Source organism: Pipistrellus hanaki (assembly GCF_964339955.1).
Source record: "Pipistrellus hanaki genome assembly, chromosome: 18".
NCBI classification, from domain to species: Eukaryota; Metazoa; Chordata; class Mammalia; order Chiroptera; family Vespertilionidae; genus Pipistrellus; species Pipistrellus hanaki.
Window position 1 is genome coordinate 29,790,004 of NC_140520.1, and position 22,999 is coordinate 29,813,002.

General features: G+C 37.5%; 1 protein-coding gene across 1 annotated transcript in view; it reads right to left on the reverse strand.

Annotated features, from left to right (window-relative positions):
• Window positions 1-679: 679 nt before the first annotated feature.
• LOC311612392 (membrane cofactor protein-like) overlaps window positions 680-22,999 on the reverse strand; it is a 135,191-nt gene continuing 112,871 nt past the window's right edge. The window contains exons 13-15 of the mRNA XM_084865296.1: window positions 7,570-7,650; window positions 6,333-6,532; window positions 680-717 (exon numbers count right to left, since the gene is read on the reverse strand). Coding sequence (XP_084721422.1) covers window positions 685-717; window positions 6,333-6,532; window positions 7,570-7,650 — 314 coding nt within the window. The 3' untranslated portion in view covers window positions 680-684. The remainder of the gene's footprint in view (window positions 718-6,332; window positions 6,533-7,569; window positions 7,651-22,999) is intronic.

Below are 22,999 nucleotides of genomic sequence, written 5' to 3' on the forward strand. Positions count from 1 at the left end.
ATTCTGATGCAATTTGGGGTAGTTGATGGATTTACTCCCTACAAAATTGCCTCCTGCCAGGTAACTTGCTGAAGTGAGATAGCCTTCAATTCAAGCTGGGAGAGAAACCCCCCTAGGCCAGAATTCAGAGCGCATTCTATGCCTCTTAAAGAGGGGAATTCTCCCCAGAAAGGCCAGTGTTCACTTTGTACCAAGCTGGCATTCCTGTTAGGAGTGTTAGCACCCTCTAACTTTTCACAGAAGCAGCTGAGTCTAAATTGTTACTATTTCTTAGACTGGTTTGTTGATGTTAAAAAAGGTGGAGAACAAATGCCAGGCATTAACTTTACGGCTTCTCTAAATCACCAAGAAGTTATGAAAAGATTTTTCAAACCAGAGTTTTACCCTATTTACTATGGTTATTATTCAATAATATTTTTAGCTAAGGAAGGGAAATTTGTTCAAATTCTCAGTGCTCTTGTTTTAGGTTTGATGGCTGAGGTGACAGATACATAGTATAAAGACTTTATGGAATATACAATATATAAAACACATTTGGTGTTGTTGAAATAATCAACCTTGAGAGCTGGCATCAATCTTTGAAACAAGATTTCAAAGCAACTTTCTATACAAACAAAATGTATTTTCATTGTGTATTACATTTTCCTAAATTTGAAGATTTTATTAAAAAATCACTTACCCACCTCAATATTCCCAGGAATACTGTGTTAACTTGCCCTATAAAATGCAAATGAAGAAAAACAGACATGTTCAGATCCAAATCCATAACCATTGCAAAGAAGCATCACAGGAGGGTGACTACATTCAAGCTCCATTGCAATGAATGCTAGCATTAAGTCTTAACATCTGCATTCATGATTAGAGATTCCCTTAGTAAGTTTTTTCTTCTTCCAATTCTTATTGAGCTATAACTGCCATCTTGTATAAATTTAAGATATACAGCATAGTGATTCGATAATGTGTATATTTTGAAATAACTACCACAATAAACTTAATTAACATTCATCACCTCACATAGTTACCAAAAATGTTTTTCTTCCTTGTGATCAGAGTATTTAATATCTACTTTCTTAGCAACTTGCCAATACACAATACTCTATTACCAACTATAGTCACCCTCTGTACATTCCATTCCAGTACTTGCTTAATTTATAACTGTCGACCAACTTCATCCAATTTCCCCGGCCTCCTGACTCTTGGCTCTGGCAACTAAAAATATGATTTCTTTTTGTAGAAGTTTGGTTTTAGGATTCCTATATGTAAGGTCAACAGTATTTGCCCTTCTCTGTATGACTCAGTTCACTTAACATAATGCCCCCAAGGTCCAGCAATGCTGTTGCAAGTGGCAGGACATACATACCTAACCTTTTCTTTATCTAATCACACATCAATGGACACAGGCTGTATCATGTCTTGGTTATTGTAAATAATACTCCACTAGGGTGGTGCAGATATCTATTCTTACACATAGTGACTTCATTTCCTTTGGACATATTCCAGGAAGTTGAATTGTTGGATCAACTTGTAATTCTATTTTAAACTTTATGAGTTAACCTACATACTTTTTCCCATTTAGCTAAACAAATTGTTGATCTTGCCCTAGCCGGTTTGACTCAGTGGACAGAGCGTTGGCCTGTGAACCAACGGGTCCTGGGTTTCATTCCATTCCGGTCAAGGACACATAACTTGGTTACAGGCTCCACCCTGCCCTGGGTCCTGGTTGAGACTTTTGCAGGAGGCAACCAATGGAAGTGTTTCTCTAATATCTGTTTTGTATAACTAGTGTTTCTTTTCCAGAGTGTCATGATGGGACCACAGCCTCTGCGTATGGCTTTTAATTAAACTTAGCATAATGCATTTGAGATTCATTTCTGTCATGGTGGTGGATTAGAAGCTTATTCCTTTTTTATTTCAGAGTATTATCCCATTTTATAGATGCACATGGTTGTTCACTTAATTCATCAATTGAAAACTATGTGGATATTTCCAATGTGGGGTGATTGTAACTAAGGATGCTATGAATATTCCCATATAGGTTCCTATGTGAACATGTTTCAATTTACTTGGATTGCTGAGTTATATGGAAGTATATGTTTAACTTTATAAGAAATTGCAAAACTGTTAAAAATACGCATAACACTACATTCTTAACAGCTATATGTAAGTTTCAATTGCTCCATATTCATGCCAATATATGGTACTATTAAGTTTTCTCCTTGTCCCCCCCCCCCCCCCCCCCCCCCCGCAGCCATCCTGCTAGGTGTTCAGTGGTGTTGCATTGTGCCTCATCTGAGGACATGCTTAGATACAGGAAAAAGAGAGAAAAAAACCATCATTGTGAGGGAGAAACATTGATCAGTTGCCTTCGGTACTTGTCCTGAATCCAAAACTAAGGTATGTGCCTTGACCTAGAATAGAACTGGCAACCCTGTGGAGTGCAAGACGAAGCTCCAACCAACAGAACCATAATGGCCAGGGGTTGGGCTCATTTTTAAAAATTCTTATAACAATGTCTTTTGAGAGCAGAAGCTTTGATTATTAAGAAGTCAAATTTATTAACATCTTTTTTTTTTTCTTTAAAGGATCATGCTTTAATATTTAAGAACTCTTTGGCCAAGTCATGAATATGTCCTATGTTTTAAAGTAAAAGTGTTATAATTTTGAATTTAAATTATGTCTATCATCTATTTTTAGTAAATGTTTGAATATGGCACAGTTCCCTTTTATGGTATATTGATGTCCAATTATGCTGGTACTTTTACCATGTGTGATAGAATAAATTGGACACATTTGAAAGGCTCTACCTTAGATTCTATTCTGTTCCATTGTGTTCTACAGTTGTCCTTTTATCCATACCACATTCTTGATTATATATTTCATAGTATGTTTTCATAATAAGTCTTTTTAAAAAATATATATTTTATTGATTTTTTACAGAGAGGAAGGGAGAGGGATAGAAAGCCAGAAACATCAATGAGAGAGTAACATCGATCAGCTGCCTCTTGCACACCCCCTACTGGGATGTGCCCGCAACTCAGGTACATGCCCTTGACTGGAATCGAACCTGGGACCCTGGAGTCCGCAGGCCGACACTCTATCCATAGAACCAAACCGGTTTGAGCTCATAATAAGTCTTGACACCAGATAGAATGAGCCCTCTATTTTTCCCCAAAATTATTTTGACTATAATTATTCTTTTGTCTTTTCATGTAAATTTTAAAAACAACTTGTCAACTTCTAGAAAACTTTTGGTGGAATTTTTATTGGGATTATACTGTTTATAGATCAATGATAGGGAATTGATATCTTTATTATACTGAGTCTTGTAATCCATGAACAATATATTTATTAATGCCTTCTTTAACAAAGGCACTACTAATAAAAAGGCATTAATTAAAAAATACTATTTTTAATGTTTTCACCTTTCAATTATTATACATATATTTTTAGATTCATTTGCAAATGTTCTATGTAGTTCTGAGCTATAAATAGTACTTGCAAATTTTAATTTCTAACTTTTTACTGCTAGTGTACATACATACCACTGATTTCTGTAAATGGAGCTTGTGTCTTTTTTTAAAATATATTTTATTGATTTTTTACAGAGAGGAAAGAAAGAGGGATAGAGAGTTAGAAACATTGATGAGAGAGAATCATTAATCAGGTGCCTCTTGCACACCCCCTGCTGGGGATGTGCCCGAAACCAAGGTACATGCCCTTGACTGGAATCGAACCCAGGACCTTTCAGTCTGCAGGCCGACACTCTATCCACTGAGCCAAACCGGTTTTGGCGGTGGAGTTTGTGTCTTACAACCTTGGTAAGACTTCATTCTTCCATATTTTCCACATACAATCCTGTCATAATTGAACACAATCTATTTTATTTCTTTTTAATAAGTATGTCTATTTCTATATTTCTATATGCCTATTTGCCTTATTTTACTGAATAGCATCTTCAACATGATAATGAATAGAGCGGGATGAGTAGACACACGTGTCTCATTCCTACCTCAATAGGAAACAACTTTTTATCACTAAATATAATGCTATCTGTGGGATTCTTGTAGGTACCCTTTATCAGGTTGAGATAGTTAAGTCCCTTCTATTCCTACTTTGCTAAGAAGTTTTCTTTCAAAGGCATTTTTTGGTATCTATTAAGATGATCATTTGTTTTTTTCTTTTTTATCGTCTCTTCATATGGTAAATTACACTGATTATTTTTTTAATTTGAAACAACTTTGCCTTCATGGAATAAATACTATTTGATTATGATATTCTTATTTTTATAGAATGACAGGATTTTACTTGCTAACATTTTAATGGTTTTGTTAGAATAGGCAGCTAGAAACAGAGGAGGTGGAAAAGGCAGCTGGGAGTGGAGGGGATACAGAGAGAGGTGACAAACCAAAAACAGACACTGGAGGCATCAGGCCCTTCTGTGAGAGAACATTTAGAGCCGCTCCAGGATGTGGTGTAAGTGGTGGCATACACCTGCGTGAAGGAGCCTTACAGTTTGAAGATATATTTTCTTGAGTCAAGAGGGAGGGGGTGAGTTGCTCCTTGCAAGGGGTATTCCAGCCTAGGGGTATAAATCCTCTGAACTCCCAAATATCAGGGCACTCGGTTTGGTGTCAGCCTGCTGAGTTGCCTGCTCAGGTTCTGAGTGTCCTCCTTTTTCTGCAAATGAATTCTCCCCTGCTTTTGCTATTTGTTCTCTCTTGTTTGAATTCATTCCGGCAAGCAAGACAAGAACTGGGGCTATCTCAGGGCAGAGATGACCTTGACCATTGCTGAAAGTTTTGGTTCTATGTTCACAGTGGATATTGTTTTTCATTTTCCTGCCATGTTTTGTCTGGTTTTGGTATCAGGGTAATGCTGTCCTCATGGGATAAGGTGAGAAGTATTCCCTCCTATTGTATTTTCTTGAAGTTTGTGTAGAGCTGCTATTGTTAATCCTTAGCTGCTGGTACAATACCTAGTGATGATATGGCGCCTTCAGTCCTCTTTGTGAGAGGGATTAAGCATCAAATTTGTTGGCATAAAGTTGTGCATGCTGTTCCCTTCCTGGCCTTAAATGTCTGCAGGATATTTAGTGATGTTCTCTTTTCCATTCTTGATATTGTGAATTTGTGTCTTCTACTTTTTTTTTGTCACACTGGTTATAGGTTTATACACTTTATTGATCTTCATCAAGAACAAGGTACTGGTTTCAATGATTCTAATTTATTTTATTAATTTTCTATCTTTATTCTTTCTTTCTGTTTTCTTGTTCTATATTCCACTTCCTCTTCCTTTTCACTTCTTTAAAGTGAAAGCTTAGATTATTGATGTGAAACTATTCTCTTACTGAAAACTGCATTTCATGCTATGAATATCCTTCTAAGAAATGCTTTCGCTGTATTCCACAAAGTTTGGTATTTTTATATATTGTTTTTACTTTTATTCAATTCAAAACATGTTCTAATTTCTCTTGTAGTTCCTTCTTATATTCTTGGATTAGTTAGAAGTGTCTTCTAACTAATATTTAAATATTTGGGAATTTTATAGATATCACTCCATTGTAAAGATATGTACTGTAAATAAGTTCAATTTTTTAAATAAAAAAATTTTAAACATATGGTATAGAATATGGTACTAAAGATTGTTACATATGCACATGAAAGAAGGACATATTTTGCTGTTTCTCAGTGTTTCCTTTTGTTCAAGAGTCAGTGTCTCCTGCTTCTGGGCATGCTCGAATGCCTTAAGCATTGCTTTTTAAGTAGAGGTAAACCTGAGAGATATTTCAGATTTGATTCAGATAAATGAGTACCGATGTATTATAAAATAAGTTACAGTTGTTTTGCTAGTTTTCAATTTGAAAAAAAAAGCAATATGTGTGAAGCACAATTTAACAAGATGTGCTGTTTGCTTTGCCTAGACATTATCAACTTTATTGGTGGAAGGGTTTGTCTTTTACAATTCATTCTGCCATTTCGTCTAGCCAGAACTGTCATCTTTCTGAATTATTAGACATAACTTTCTTAAAGCACGTGTGTGTGTTTTGATGCTTTTAATCCCCCCAAAATTAATTCATGGACATACATAGTAATTAACAATATAGAAACAGGAATATCAAGAACATGTGGGGGAAGAGTGGGAAATTCTACAAGTAGAATTATTTTTTATTCTATTTGGCACATAAAATTAGATTAGAAACAAATTTAACAGGGGGAACAAGCACATATGGCTGGTTTTTTTTTGTTTTTTGTTTTTCCATGTTGGTAAAGTAAAAGTTGGTAAAAGTTGCCACACTGTTTACAAATGAGGGAAAGCAAGGGAACTGTTATTACCTTTACACTCAGGAGGGTCAGGGCTCCATCAATTAGGTCCAGAACAAACAAGCCTGCTCGCTCCAACCAGTGAATATTCACCTGGTCCACAGAAGGCTTACACCTGTAAGTTACTATTTCATTATGTTCAAATGTATTCTTGTGGCTACTGGTGAATTCTCCATTTGGTATTTGTTGAGGGAGTCGACACAAAACCTCTTAAAAAGAGAAAGAAAAAAAAAATGGACAGAAAAGGCAAAAGCAAAATTAAAAGACAGTATTAGTGTCCTATGAACTGCCTTCAATAGTTCATTGACATGATTTCTACACCTAGTTGCAAGTCGAATATCCACCTGAAACAAAGTTTCTATGAAAAAAAATGCATTATCCTAATTCAAACCATTAATAGAGAAATGAAATTCTAGAATAAAACTGATATTCTTAAAAACCCACATAAGATACCTGTATGAAATACTTGTGTGTATCTGTAAGGCCATGCTAAGTTTTTTCTAATCATAAGAGATGTTGCCAAAACCGGTTTGACTCAGTGGATAGAGTGTCGGCCTGCGAACTGAAAGGTCTGGGGTTTGATTCCGGTCAAGGGCATGTACCTTGGTTGCGGGCACATCCCCAGTGGGGGATGCGCAGGAGGCAGCTAATGGATGATTCTCTCTCTCTCATCGATGTTTCTAACTCTCTGTCCCTCTCTCTTCCTCTCTGTAAAAAATCAATAAAATATATATTTTTTTTAAAAAGAGAGATGTTGACAATTTAATGAGAAAATACGATTTAGTAAAACTCAGTGCTAGTTGAAAAATGCTACATCCTTTCCTGAATCAGTGGATTTCAGGTATACCATGATTTTGTCTTTTCTCACTGTCATCCTTAGAGTGTACAGTGAGACTTTCCAATGGCTTCCGACTGTCTGATAATGCCACAGAATGAATCTGGAGGGCTTCCTTTAAGCCAGATACTGAAGAGATTAGAACAAAATATAAAGCACTACTTTGGAAATGTTTGATCTTACAAAAAACTGTCACATTTCTTAACATGTATTGAGATTATTGTTCTTAAAAAATGAATTAAATAATTATTTTAAAACTCTGCCTGAATCCTAATATGAAGAATATTAGTAGCACTAACCCACCTGCAGAAAAGTCCTGTGGGGTCTTGGTTAACTATAAAGTATACAGGGGTCCCCAGGCCAAAAAGTTTGGGAACGGCTGCTGTAAATTCTAAAAAGAGAATGTACTTACTGTCACAATGTGGTGGCTCCTCACTCCATCCCATAGTATTTCCAGAGAGTTCACAATGTAGAATTTTTGTTCCAAGTAGGTAACTGAGAAAAGGAATGATTATTGTTTCTTTATCAGTTAACAAGAACACATACTAATGAAGAAGTTCTTATAGGGTTGTTTTTCTGCACTACACTAGCTTCAGGGAGAAGTTTCTGAAGTGACAGGTATTGAATGCTGTTAACAGAATCTGCAATGTAATGAAATGAGGAGATTCTTCATATCCTAGAGCAAAGTGTCTAAATAAACCTGTCATGCCTGACAGTCTGGTGATTGCTACCTCTGGCAGGCACCTCGCACTGTCACATCTATGTCCTTGCTCATGCCATTCTGCTCTGTCAGGGCAACGACTGAGCAGAGAGATCTGGCCCAAGAGCTGACCTGACTGCATTCGAGTCCCAGCTCTAAGGCTGACTGTTTGTTGAGCTTGGACAAGCCCCTTAATTTTTCGATTTTTTGATAACTTTCAATTTTTTGTTAATTTTCACCAGAGGATATTTTTAACATTGATTTTTAGAGAGATTTGAAGGGATGGGGGAGCCAGAGAGAGGGAAACATGGATGTGAAGGAGACACATCAGTTGGTGGCCACCCAACCAGGGCTGAAGATGGGAGTCTGCAACTGAGGTATGTCCCTTGATCAGAACCCTGGACCATTCAGTCAGAGTCCCGCGCTCAAACCTGAGTCAGATTGGCTAGGGCTGGTTCTCTTATTTAAATCCCCCATCTGTGGAAAGGTGTATACTTCGTGGGGTGGTGTTGAGTAGCAGGTGAATTGGCATGTGGAACACAGTGAGAGCTACGCAAGCTTTTGATGCTTCAGATTAGAGTATCTTCCTAGGTGTAGCTCAGGGAGTCCCCTCCCCCATGAAATCTCCAATGATTGTAATTCACAGAACTCTCTCCTCCTTCTGGACTCTCCTAATAATGACCCTGAATAACTCTATTTCTGTGGTGTTCCCACTTACTATGTTATTGGACACTTCTCCTTATATACTGTGCTTCTCAATGAAGCTAAAACGTCTCTGAGAATAACGTATGTCAGCCATTTTCAACCTTTTTCATTTCATGGCACACATAAAATAATTGCTAAAATTCTGAGGCCCATGAAAACATGTATTTTTTGCCCAGTTCACAAAAATAGGTATAATTTTGATTTATTCATTGTGTTGGCTGTTGTCTTTTTTTTTTTTTAATTAGAGGTCAGGGCCCCCCAAAAAGCCAGGTATTACATATTTAAAAAAATTCTTACGGTACAACTGTTGAAAATGGCTGGTCCATGTCCTAACCTTTTGGTACTCCACTAGTTCCCCAGCAGGTTCTAACTATTGATTGGATATTCTCACTTGATCATATTAAAATAGAATCAGTAAAACTGCTTTTACATGCTTCCAGCTGACTTCCCTCCCAAAGCTCATTCATTGATTCTATGTCACAATCTATTAGGAGAGAATTCTGGGATGATGGCAGGGAAGGAAGCACCAAAAATATATTTTCTCCAATAGACAACCATTTCACTGCTAGCATCTGCCTGGTGTCACTGTTTTGAACTCTGAGGTCTGTTGAAGACTTGCACTTTCCAGGAAGGTCTTGGGAAGGTAAAATGCAGGAACACTGGTCCATGTCAGCTGCTAGCACAGTGGCAGTTACCATCCCACTCCCACAGCAGGCAGCTGTGCATGTGTCCTTTGGCAGCTTATAGGCAGCCTGAGGGGCCCAGAGTGAGCAAAAAAGACGTCCTTGGAGATCTGTGTTCGCATAATCAACTGGTATTTGTAATCACAGAGAGGCAGACAGGGGCTGGCAGCCATTGTTGTCATGCTTCCCCCAAAGTTGCAAGACCATCCTTCCAGGATGGGAATAAGCTGAATATTCTTTCAACATTAAATGGAAGAGAGAGCACCAATATTTTTGATTTAAGGATATATTTATAGGTATGCATCCTTCCCATTTTTTTTTCTGAGTTTATTTGACACTCAACTCCCCCTAAGATGACTCCTATAGTATATAGTCCCAGATCAGATTACTCTTCTACCGTTTCAAACAGGCTCAGTCTTTTCTCAAGAATTACGTTTCTAGAGGTCAGGGATCATAAGCCTTCTTTTCCTACTACACTCTGTACTCCTTGCGTGCTCAAGAGATGCTATGGTAAGTGCTGACCCTTAAATAAGCATTGTGGATTTCATAGATCAAATTAAATATGGGCTAAACAATTTTAAAATATGACTTCATGTCATATGTTTTATACCAGTGAACTTAGCATTTTATAAGTAAATAGATGCCAATTAAATACCAAAAATTATAATTTAATAAATGTAAAGTATTTATAATAAATATAATTTATTCTTCCTTCACTAGTCAGCGGATCATGTTTGGCCTGAAAAATTCTCTGAGCTAGTTGTTTGAGCTGTATTACTATATTGCTACGCTGTTAGGATTTTTTAGTTCTGGATTTTGGGGTAGTTTCTCCCCCCATCCCCCTTGAATATATCATTTCTACTTCAGCCAATCCTCTTTCTTCTAATTATTTGTGGGTTTGAAAACCTTACAAAGCTGAAAGAACCATTATGTTAAACTAGAGGCTCAGAGCACAGAATTCATGCACAGGCAGGATCCCTAGCAGCTGTGGGCTATCCTCCAGAACCTCCCTTTCCCAGCTGCTGGCTGCCAGCAGAGGCCTTTCTTCATTCCACACCACCCCCTGGTGGTCAGCACACATCTTAGCAAGTGACCAAACTCCCGGTAGAACTCCTGAGGGGATACTTTGATTATTAGGCTTTTAGATAGATAGATAGATAGATAGATAGATAGATAGATAGATAGGGTGATAGAGACACATCAAATAAAGTCCCGAAGGGCTAAAAGAATGCAGAGGCCTCTCCTGTAAAATTAAGGATCTAAGAAAGGAGCTAGACCTATTTTGATCCCGGAGAAACCTCTTTTCTTATGCCCTGGATTGGTCTTATGGCAGACTGATGTTCAACTCTAAAAATATATGTCTGTACTTCTATCAAATAACAAAAATTATGTTACCCTTTTTAAATGAAACTTATTGGGGTAACATTATATAAATTTCAGGTGCACAAGTTGTAAAAGACATCTGTATACTCTACTGTGAAGTTTAGTTACCTTCCGTCACTTCCCTTTAACCTCTTCACTACCACCCCTCCCTTCTACAAACCATCATTTTATTGTCTGTTACTGAGTTGTTTCGTTTGTTTGCTGCTTTTTGTTTTATATTCCACATGAGTGAAACCAGTTTTTGTCCTTTTCTGCATGACTTACTTCCTTAGCATAATCCTCTCAAGACTCAATCATTTTGTTGAAAATGGCAATATTTAATCTTTTTATGGCTCAGTATTTCATTATATATATATATATATATATATATATATATATATATATATATATTTCTTTATTCAATCACCTACAGAAGGACACTTAGGTTGTTTCCATGTCTTAGCTATTGTGAATAATGCTGCAATGAACATAATGTTCCATATATCTGTGTTTTCACAATTTTCAGTTAGGTACCCAGAAGAAAGAATGCTGGTTTGTATTTTAGCTCTATTCTTAAGTTTCTGATGAACCTCCATAATGGCTGCACCAATTTACATTCCCACCAGCAGTGCATGAGGGTTCACTTTTGTCCATATTTTTTCAATACTTGTTATACCTTGTCATAATGACAGATGTTCTAACAAGTGTGAGGAGGCACCTCATTGTGGTTTTCATTTGCATTTCCATTATAACTAGTGATGTTGAACATCCTTTAATATACTTGTAGGCCATCTGTATGTCTTCCTTGGATAATTATCTATGCAGATCCTCTGCCCATTTTCAAATCAGATTTTGTTGTTGTTGTTGAGTTGTACGAGTCCTTTATGTATTTTAGAAATTAGCCCCTTATCAGAGGTATCTTTTGCAAATATTTCTTCCCATTCAGTTGGTTACCATTTTTGTGTCCTTGCTTGCCTCAATATGGATCTTAAAAAATATATATATATATATATATATATATATATATATATATATATATATATATATATATAAAGAATTTTTGGAGACACAGGAAGAGAGAAACATTAGTTGGCTGCTGCCTGCAGTCCCCCTACTGGGGAACTTCAACCCTGGCATGTGCCTTGACCAGGAATCGAACAGGTAGCTCTTCAGTGCATGGAATGACTCCCAACCAACTGAGCCACACCTGCTACGGCCCAATATGGATCTTTAATATCAGCATTATGGAACTAGTCAGGGCTTGGCAAATCCCTACAGGGTCTTTTGCAGTTCCAAAAAATTTTATAAATTTTTATTCTCGTTCTTTGAAAAAATGCCATTGGGATTTGATGAGGAATGCACTAAATTTGCATACTGCTTAAGATATATTGCCACTTTAATGATGCTAACTCTTCTAATCCATTAACATGAAATATCTTTCCATTTCATCTTCTTAGATTTCTTTCAACAATGTAGTTTCCAGTATAAAGGTCCTTCACATCCTTTAATTCCTAGATATTTTATTCTGTTTGTTGCAACTGTAAATAGGATTTTTTCCTCTTTCTGATATTTTGTTAATATATATGAACAGAATGTACATTGATATTGTATCCTGTAACTCATTGGATTTGTTCATTTTATTCTAATAGTCTTTTGTTGGAGTCATTAGGGTTTACTACATAATTTTATCATATGCAAATAGTGACTTCACTTCAATCCCAATTTGGATACCTTTTAAGAGGTATTCTTGCTCCTTTTCCCTGGCTTGGCTTTCCATTTCTATGTTGAATAACAATGGTGAGAGTGGGCATCCTTGTCTTATTCCCGATTTTACAGGAAAAGCTGTTGTTCACCAGAGTATGACATCACTGACCATCACATCTTCCTTTTATTTTGTTGAGATACTTTGCTTCTGTACCCACTTTATTGTGTTTTAGTCATAAATGTATCTTGTCAAATGCTTTTACTGCATCATGAAGCAGTGATATGGTTTTTCTATATTTTGTTAATGTTGTCACAGTGTTTGATTTGTGAAAACGCTGAACCATCCTCCCATCCCTGGAATGAAGAACACTTGATCATGGTATGTGATCCTTCTAACGTACAGTTGTATTTGGCTATTTTGTACTTGGCTTAGAATTTTTGCATTGATGCACGGATATTGCATCTGCAATTTTTGCACGGATATTGGTCTGCAAATTTTTTTTCTGTGTGTTGTCCTTGCCTGGTTTTGTTATCAGGATAAAGTTGGCTTCATGAAATAGGTTTGGATATATCCCCTCCTCCTGAGTGCTTTGGAGGAATTTGAGAAGGACTAGTATTAAATCTTCCTTGAATGTTTGTCAGCATTAACCAGTGAAACCACCCTGGGCCTGAACTTTTGTTTAAGGGTATATTTTTGATTACTGTTTCAATTTCCTAACTTTCGATCACTCTACTTACTTTTTCCATTTTTTTAAAAATTTCAGTATAGTTGGCATATAATATACTGATCATACTAGTTTCAGGTATACAATATAGTGATTTGAAAATGTAATACCTTATAATGAATCATACACTGATTCTATTTCATCTGTCCCTTTGAAAAATTATTACAATAATATTTCCCTTCACCTTTTTTACACAACAACCCCCCTACCCCATCTCCCTTCTGGCAACTATCTCTTTAGTCATTGACTTTATGTGTCTGATATTGTTTTGTTTTGGTTGTTTTTTGATTCTGCTTTATAAGTGAAATCACATGGCATTTGTCTTTCTCTTTATTATTTATTTATAACTAGAGGCCTGGTGCATGAAATTCATGCAAGGGGGGGGGGTGTCCTTCAGTCCAGTCCGTACCCTCTCCAACCTGGGACATCCCTCTCACAATCCAGACTGCTGGCTCCCGACTGATTGCCTGCCTGCCTTCCTGATTGCATCATAACCACTTGGGCCTGTCAGCCTGATCACCCCCTAACCACTCCCCTGCCAGCCTGATTGATGCCTAACTGTTCCCCTACCAGCCTGTTTGCCACTAACTGCCCTCCCCTGCAGGCCTTGTCACCCCTAATTTCCCTCCCTTGCAGGCCATCTTGTGGTGGACATCCTGGGGGAAGGATCTTTGACCACATCGGGGCAGCCATCTTATGTGTTGGAGAGATGATCAATCTGCATATTACTCTTTTATTAGATAGGATAGAGGCCTGGTGCATGGGTGGGGGCCAGCTGGTTTGCTCTGAAGGGTGTCCTGAATCAGGTTAGGGGGTCCTTTGGGGTATGGGGCAGCCTGGGCGAGGGGCCTGTGGTGGTTTGCAGGCTGGCCATGCTCCCTCTCCCCCAGCAACCCAAGCGGAGGCCCTGGTATCTGGGGCTTATTTATATTCTACAATTTAAACTTTGTAGTCTGGAGTGGAGCCAAGACTTCTGCTTGCTCCATGGCGGCAGCCATTTCTGTTGGGATTTATGTATCTTCTATATTGAAACTTTGTAGCCTGGAACGAAGGCCAAAGCAGCCCAGGGCTTCAGAAGCGTGGCTTCCTCCATCGACAGAGGCAACTCTTGCCTCCTGCTCTTTCCAACTTGGTAACTGCCACTATTTCTGTTGGAATTTATCTTCTATCATTGAGACTTTATAGCCTTTAGTGGAGGCTAGGCTGGCAAGGGCAGGCGAGAAGCTTGGCTTCCTTCATTGCCAGGGAAACCCAAACCTTCTTCCTGTTCTCTGTGGCCACAGGGAGTGAAGCTGTGAAGAAGCAAGCAAGTAGGGCGGGAGAGAAGGGAGGAAAGCAGGCGGGGCAGCGACCACAGCAGGAAGCTCTATTGCAGGAATCTTCCTGCAACAGGCCTCTAACATATAATACACACACACACACACACACACACACACACACACACACACAAATACACGACTAAGTGACCGTTATGACCAGTTAACAGAATGACCAGTCGACCAGTTGCTATGACACGCACTGACCACCAGGGGGCAGGTGCTCAATGGTGGTCAGTGTGATCCCACAGCCAACCTCCCATGGTCCTTTCCCTGAGCTGCCAGCCCCAATTGTGACCGGCCAACATGCCCTGATTTGCCCCCATTGATGGCAAGGGTAAGGGATCCAACCTGTGCACACATTTGTGCACCGGGCCTCTAGTATAATATAAACTTTTAATTTTTAAAAAAGAAAGCAAGGCAAAACTAAGTATTATAACAAATACCTTTAAGAAATCTTTAGGAGTCTTTAAAAATCTATCTTAAGCAAGATAAAAATTGGCCTATAAACTTCATTGTATTTCCTCATATTGAAAGTATATTGACACATCAATAATAGTCTTCACCCTAGTTACTCGAATTGTAGTCCAGGCCAAGCATCATCATCACCTAGAGCTCATCAGAAATGGAATCTCAGATCAGTTATGGTACTGAACACTGAATCTGGGGATACAGCACTCAAGATACTTGTTCAGTTTTAAAAGAGCCATTAATTGATAGCTTGAATGTTGGATTCAAACTTGTTTAAGAAACTAAGTATTCTGATGCAATGTTTTAAACAAAGAAGTGATGGATACAATGCTCTATTGTTTTGCTTTCCTTAGGAGTTATTTTTACATGAACCTTTTAGAGAAGACCCCACAGTATGTCAGGTCAACTGGCCACAAACTTCAGGACCATGCAGTGAGTCTCACACCAGTGAGACCTCAGACGACCTTACCATAGGAGCAGGGACCCTGAGCACATCCACAACAGCTTATACAATGAAGGTGGGGATGAGACACATAGACAACTGTAAGGCGACTCTACCCATGAGTGGAAAAATTACATTCAAGATCCAACTACCCCAGGATAACTCAAGCAAGGGACTTTCCTAGAATACCCAGCGAGACTGCACCACTGGATCCCACAAAACACATACTACATAGGACCACCCACCCACCCAAATCTGGGTCACATAACAGTTTGATCTAAGACATAGAAACAAATACAATGAGACAGCAAAAATGGGGAAACAAAGAAACAATCACCAAACGAAAGAAAAGAAAGATCACCAGAAAAGAAACTAAATAAAATGAAGGCAAGTAACTTGTCAGGGACAGAATTCAGAGTAATAGTTATAAGGATGCTCAAATGTCTGGATAACAAATACGTGCAACTCAATGAGAATTATAAGGAGTTGAATGAGAAATTCACCAACAGGAGTAAAAATCAAGAAGAAATGAAGAATGACATAGTGGCAACAAAGAACACAACAGAAGGTTTCAACAGTGGAGTAGGAGAAAGGATTGAATCAGTGAGTTAGAAGACAAGGAAGATAAACTTTGTTTATCTTTAACAAAAAAGGTAAAACAGCCAAGTACAGCAGCAAGTAGAAAAAAAAACATTAAAAAGCAGGAGAGTTGAAGGGAGCTTTGGGACAACATGAAATTAAACAACAGCCACATAATAAGGGTGCCATAAGGACATAAAGCTGAGCAAGTATTAAAAAACCTGTTTGAAGAAATAATGACAGAAAACTTTCCTGACTTGGGAAAGAAAAAGTCACACAAGTTCAAAAAGCACAGAGAGTCCCAATCCAGATGAACCCCCCAAAAACCTGTATTAAGACACATCAATTAAATTGGCCAACATAAAAGACAAAGAAAGAACATAAAGGCTGCAAGAGAGAGATAAAGTTACCTACAAAGTAACTCAGGCCAGAAGGAAATGGAATGAAGTATACAAAATGATGCAACACAAGGGACTGAAACCAAGAATAATCTATCCAGCAAGGCTATTATTCAAAATTGAAGGTGAAATCAGGAGCTGTGCAGAAAAAAAAAAAAAAGAGTATATTACCACTGATCCAGCAATGCAAGAAATGCTAAAGAAACTGCTGTAAAAATGAGAAATAGAAAGGGAAGAAGGAACACAGGCATAAAGAATGAAAATAGCAATGAACAAATACTTATCAATAAAGGTAAATGGATTAAATGCTCCAATCAAAAGACACAGGGAAGCTAAATGGGTAAGAAAACACAACCCATGTCTATGCTATCTACAAGAGACCCACCTCAGAACAGAGAACTCACACAGACTGAATGTGAAGGGATTAAAAAAAAAAAACACACAAAAAAAACACTCTTCAGGCAAATAGAAATGAGAAAAAAGCTGGGGTAGTAATACTTATATCTGACAAAAAAAGACCTCAAAGTGAAGGCCATAACAAGAGATACTGAAGGCCACTTTATAATAACCAAGTGGGATTTATTCCAGGGATGGAAGGCTGATACAATATGCACATATAAATAAATGTGATACATTATATAAACAAACAAAGATAAAAACCACATGATCATATCAATTGATACAGGAAAAATATTTGACAAAATTCAACGCCTATTTTTGATAAAAACTCTTAGTAAAATGGGAATAGAGTGGTCAGACCTTAACATAATAAAAGCCTTATGTGTCAAACCTACAGCCAACATCATACTCAATGGCAAAAACTAAAACCATTTCCCCTAAGAATAGAAACAAGACAGGATGCCCACTTTCATCACACCTGTTTGACATTGTACTGGAAGTGATAAGACAAGAACAAGAAATAAAATGCATCCAAATTAGAAAAAAGGAAGTAAAACTAATTATTCACAGATGATCTGACATTATACACAGAAAACCCTAAAGATTCCATCAAGCCCTAACCAGTTTGGATCAGTGGATAGAGCGTCAGCAGCCTGCGGACTGAGGGGTCCCAGGTTCGATTCCAGTAAAGGCCATATACCTTGGTTAAGCACATCCCCACTAGGGGGCATGCAGGAGGCAGCTCATCAGTGTTTCTCATTTATCTTTCTAACTCCCTATCCCTCTCCCTTTCTCTCTGAAAAAAATCAATAATATATATTAAAAAGATTCCATAAAAAATCTACTCAATTAAATAAATGAATTTGGAATATAGTAGGATATAATCCAGAAATCCATGGTATTTTTATACACCAATAATGAACTCTCAGAAATAGAAACTAAACAATCCCATTTACCATTGCAACAAAAAAAATTAAGATACTTAGGAATAAACTTAACCAAGGAGGTAAAAGACTTATACTCCAAGAATGACAGGACACTGAAAAAAGAATAGAGTAAGATACATACAAGTGGAGGAATATATCATCTTCATGGATTGGTAGAATCAACATCATTAAAATGGCCATACTGCCAAAACCGGGTTGTCTCAGTGGATAGAGCTTTGGCCTGCGGACTGAAGGGTCCTGGGTTCGATTCTGGTCAAGGGCATGTACTGTGGTTGTGGGCACATCCTCAATGGGGGGTGTGCAGGAGGCAGCTGATTGATGTTTCTCTCTCATGGATGTTTCTAACTCTCTATCCCTCTCTCTTCCTGTCTGTAAAAAATCAATAAAATATATATTTTTAAAAATGGCCATACTACCCAAAACAATTTATAGATTCAATGCAATCTCTATTAAAATATCAATGGCATATTTCACAGACCTAGAACAAATATTCCAAATATTTATATGGGATTTAAAAAAAAAAAAAAAAAAAAAAAAAAGATCCCAAAGAGCCACAGCAATCTTGAGAAAGAAGAACAAAGTTGGAGGGATCGATCATAAGACCAAATGTCAAGTTAGACTACAAAGACACTATATTCAAAACAGCCTGGTATTGGCACAAGAACAGACATATAGAACAATGGAAAAGAACAGAGAACCCAGAAATCAACCCAAGTCAATTAATATTTGACAGAGGAGGCAAGAGCAAACAATGGAGTCAAGAGAGTCTCTTCAATAAATGGGCAGATACATGCAAAAAGATGAAACTAAACCACCAACTTAACACCATATACAAAAATAAACTCAAAATGGATAAAAGACTTAAATTTCAGTAGTGAAATCATAAATTTCTAGAAAAAACCATACGGCAGGAGGATCTCAGACATCTCTTGTATCAATATGTTTACAGATATCGCAATGGAAACGAAGGACAATGGAAACTAAGGAGAAAACAAATAAATGGGACTACATCAAAATAAAAAGCTTCTGCACAGCAAAAGAAACCATCAACAAAACAATAAGAGAGCCCACTGCATGGGTGAACATTTTTGCCAATGGTACATCCAATAAGTGGTTAACCTGAAAAATTTAAAGGGAACTCATACAACTTAACAAAAGGAAGATTAACAAGCCAATTAAAAAGTGGGGAAAGGCCGGGACCGGTTTGGCTCAATGGATAGAGCGTCGGCTTGGGGAATGAAAGGTCCCGGGTTCGATTCCGGTCAAGGGCATGTACCTTGGCTGCGGGCATATCCCCAGTGGGGGGTGTGCAAGAGGCAGCTGATCGATGACTCTCTCTCATCGATGTTTCTGACTCTCTATCTCTCTCCCTTCCTCTCTGTACAAAATCAATAAAATATATTTAAAAAAAAAAAAAAAAGTGGGGAAAGGATCTAAACAGATACTTCTCCAAAATAGACATACAGAAGGGGAAAAGATATATGAAAAAATGATCCAATGAGAGGGAAGTTCATATCCCTACAAGCCTACTGCAAAAATCTAGAAAAAATGGTAACAAATGATCTAACTCTACAACTCAAAGAGTTAGAAAAAGAGCAACAAGAAAAGCCCAATGTAAGCAGAAGGAAGGAAATAACAAAAATTAGAGGGGAGATAAACGACATACAGACCAAAGAAACAATACATAAGATCAACAAAACCAAGAGCTGTTTCTTTGAAAGAATAAATAAGATAGATGAATCTCTAGCCAGGCTAACCAAGAAACAAAGAGAGAGGACCCAAATAAACAAAATCAGAAATGAAAGAGGTGAAATAACAACAGACCCCGCAGAAATACAAAGGATTGTTACAAAACATTATGAACAATTCTATTCCAACAAACTGAACAACCTGGAGGAAATGGACATATTCCTAGAGAAATACAATCTTCCAAAACTCAATCAGGAAGAATCTATAAATCTCAATAGAAAAGTAACTTGGGAAGAAATTGAAATAGTCATCAAAAAGCTTCCAGCAAACAAAAGCCCAGGGCCAGATGGCTTCACAGGAGAGTTTTACCAAACCTTCAAGGAAGAACTAAAACCTATCCTCCTCAGACTATTCCAAAAAATACAAGAGGAAGGAACACTATCAAACTCCTTCTATGAAGCCAGCATCACCCTAATACTAAAACAAGATAAAGACAACTCAGTGAAAGAGAATTACAGGCCAATATCCCTTATGAACATAGATGCCAAAATCCTCAACAAAATTCTAGCAAATCGGCTCCAGCAGAGCATCACAAAGATTATTATACACCACGACCAAGAAGAATTTATTCCAGGAATAGCAAGGATGGTACAATATCCACAAATCAATAAACGTGATACATCACATAAACAAATTGAAATATAAAAATCATATAGTCATATCAATTGATGCAGAAAAAGCATTTGATAAAATCCAACACCCTTTCCTGATAAAAACTCTCAACAAGGTGGGAGTACAAGGATCATACCTCAACATAATAAAAGCTATATATGATAAACCCACAGCCAACATCATACTCAATGGGCAAAAACTAAAACCATTCCCTCTAAGAACAGGAACAAGACAGGGTTGCCCACTCTCACCACTCCTGTTTGACATAGTACTGGAAGTACTAGCCATTGCAATTAGACAAGAAGAGGAAATAAAAGGCATCCAAATTGGAAAAGAAGAAGTAAAGTTATCCTTATTTGCAGATGACATGATATTGTACATAAAAAACCCAAAAGACTCCATTAAAAAACTAATTGACTTAATAAATGAATTTGGCAATGTAGCAGGATACAAAATTAACACCAAGAAATCTATGGCATTTCTATACACCAATAGTGAACTTGCAGAAACGGAGACTAAAAAGGCAATCCCATTTACCATCGCACCAAAAAAATTAAGATATCTTGGAATAAACTTAACTAAGGAGGTAAAAGACCTATACATGGCAAACTACACGACACTGAAAAAAGAGATAGAGGAAGATGTAAACATACCATGTTCATGGATTGGTAGAATCAACATCATCAAAATGTCCATACTTCCCAAAGCAATCTATAGGTTCAATGCACTCCCCATTAAAATACCAATGGCATATTTCACTGACCTAGAAAAAACTCTTCAAAAGTTCATTTGGAACAACAAAAGACCCCGAATAGCCACAGCAATCCTGAGAAAGAAGAGTAAAGTAGGAGGGATCTCAATACCAGATTTCAAACTGTATTACAAAGCCACTGTTCTCAAAACAGCCTGGTACTGGCACAAGAACAGACATATAGATCAATGGAATAGAATTGAGAACCCAGATATCAACCCAAATCACTACACTCAGTTAATATTTGACAAAGGAGGTACGAACATACAGTGGAGTCAAGACAGTCTCTTCAATACTAAATGGTGTTGGGAAAATTGGGCAAATACATGCAAAAGAATGAAACTGGATCACCAACTTACACCATACACAAAAATAAACTCAAAATGGATACAGGACTTAAACATAAGATGGGAAACCATAAAAATACTAGAGGCATCCACAGGCAGCAAAATCTCAGACATATGCCAAAAGAACTTCTTCACTGATACTTCCCCTAGGGCAATGGAAGCTAAAGAGAAAATAAACAAATGGACTACATCAAAATAAAAAGCTTTTTTACAGCAAAGGAAACCATCAACAAAACAACAAGAAAGCCCTCTGTATGGGAGAACATATTTGCAAATGTTATCACTGATAAAGGTTCAATGATACAGACAGCTTATACAACTTAATAAAAGGAAGATAAATGACTCAATTAAAAAATGGGCTATGGATTTAAATAGAATCTACAGACAGCTTATACAACTTAATAAAAGGAAGATAAATGACTCAATTAAAAAATGGGCTATGGATTTAAATAGAATCTTCTCAAAAGAAGACAGAAGGAAGGCCAAGAGGCACATGAAAACGTGCTCAAAGTCACTAAATATCTGAGAATTGTAAATCAAAACAACAATGAGGTACAATCTCACAGCTGTCAGAATGGCCATCAACAAATCAACAAATGACAAGTGTTGGCGAGGTTGCGTAGAAAAAGGAACCCTCGTGCACTGCTGGTGGGAATGTAGACTGGTGTAACCACTATGGAGAACAGTATGGAGCTTCCTCAAAAAACTGAAAATGGAACTCCCATTTGACCCAGTAATCCCACTACTAGGAATATATCCCAAGAAGCTAGAAACATCAATCAGAAAGGATATATGCACCCCTATGTTCATAGCAGCACAATTGACAATAGCTAGGATTTGGAAACAGCCTAGGTGCCCATCAGCAGATGATTGGATCCAAAAACTATGGTATATTTACACAATGGAATATTATGCTGCCATAAAAAAGAAAAAATTCTCATCGTTTGCAGCAACCTGGATGGAATTGGAGAACATCATGCTGAGTGAAACAAGCCAGTCAATGAAATAGAGACACCACATGACCTCACGTATTTATGGATGATAAAGAACATTATAAACTGAAGAACCAAAAGATAGATATAGAGACAGCAAAGCAAGAAGCAGACTGTTGAATTACAGCGGGGAGGTTGGGGAGATCTGGGGGAGATAATAGATCAACCAAAGGACTTGTATACATGCATATATGTACAACCAATGGACACAAAACTCTGGGGAGGGAAGGTATGTATTGGGGAGGGCAATGGTATATGTACAAAAATAACAATTTAATAAAAATATATATTAAAAAAAGAAAAAAATTAAAAAAAAGAAAAAGAAAAAATGCTCCAAGTCACTAATCATTGGAGAGATGCAAATCAAAACGACAGTGAGGTAATACCTCATGCCTGTCACAATGGCTATCATCAACATATCAATAAATGACAAGTTTGGTGAGATTGTGAAGAAAAGGAAACCCTAGTACACTGCTGGTGTGAATGCAGACTGGTCAGCCTCTATGGAAAACAGTATGGAATTTCCTCAAAAAAATTAAAAATGGAACTCTCATTTGACCCAGTAATCCACTTCTAGGAATATATCCTAAGAAATCAGAGACACTCATCAGAAATAATTTATGCACCGCTATGTTCATAGCAGCGCAATTTATAATAGCTAAGATTTGAAAACGGTCTAAGTGCCCATCAGCAGATGGGAGGATTAAAAAACTGTGGTATGTCTATTCAATGGAATAGTATGCAGATATACGAAGGAGAGCTTTTACCATTTGCAACATCATGGATGGACCTGGACAGCATTATGCCCAGGGAAATAAGCCAGTCAGAGGAAGATAAGTATCACATGATATCACTCATATGTGGTATCTAATGAACAACACAAACTGATAAACAAAAATAGACCCAGAGACACAGAAGCATCGAACAGACTGTCAAACCAGAGAGAAGGCAACAGGAGTTGG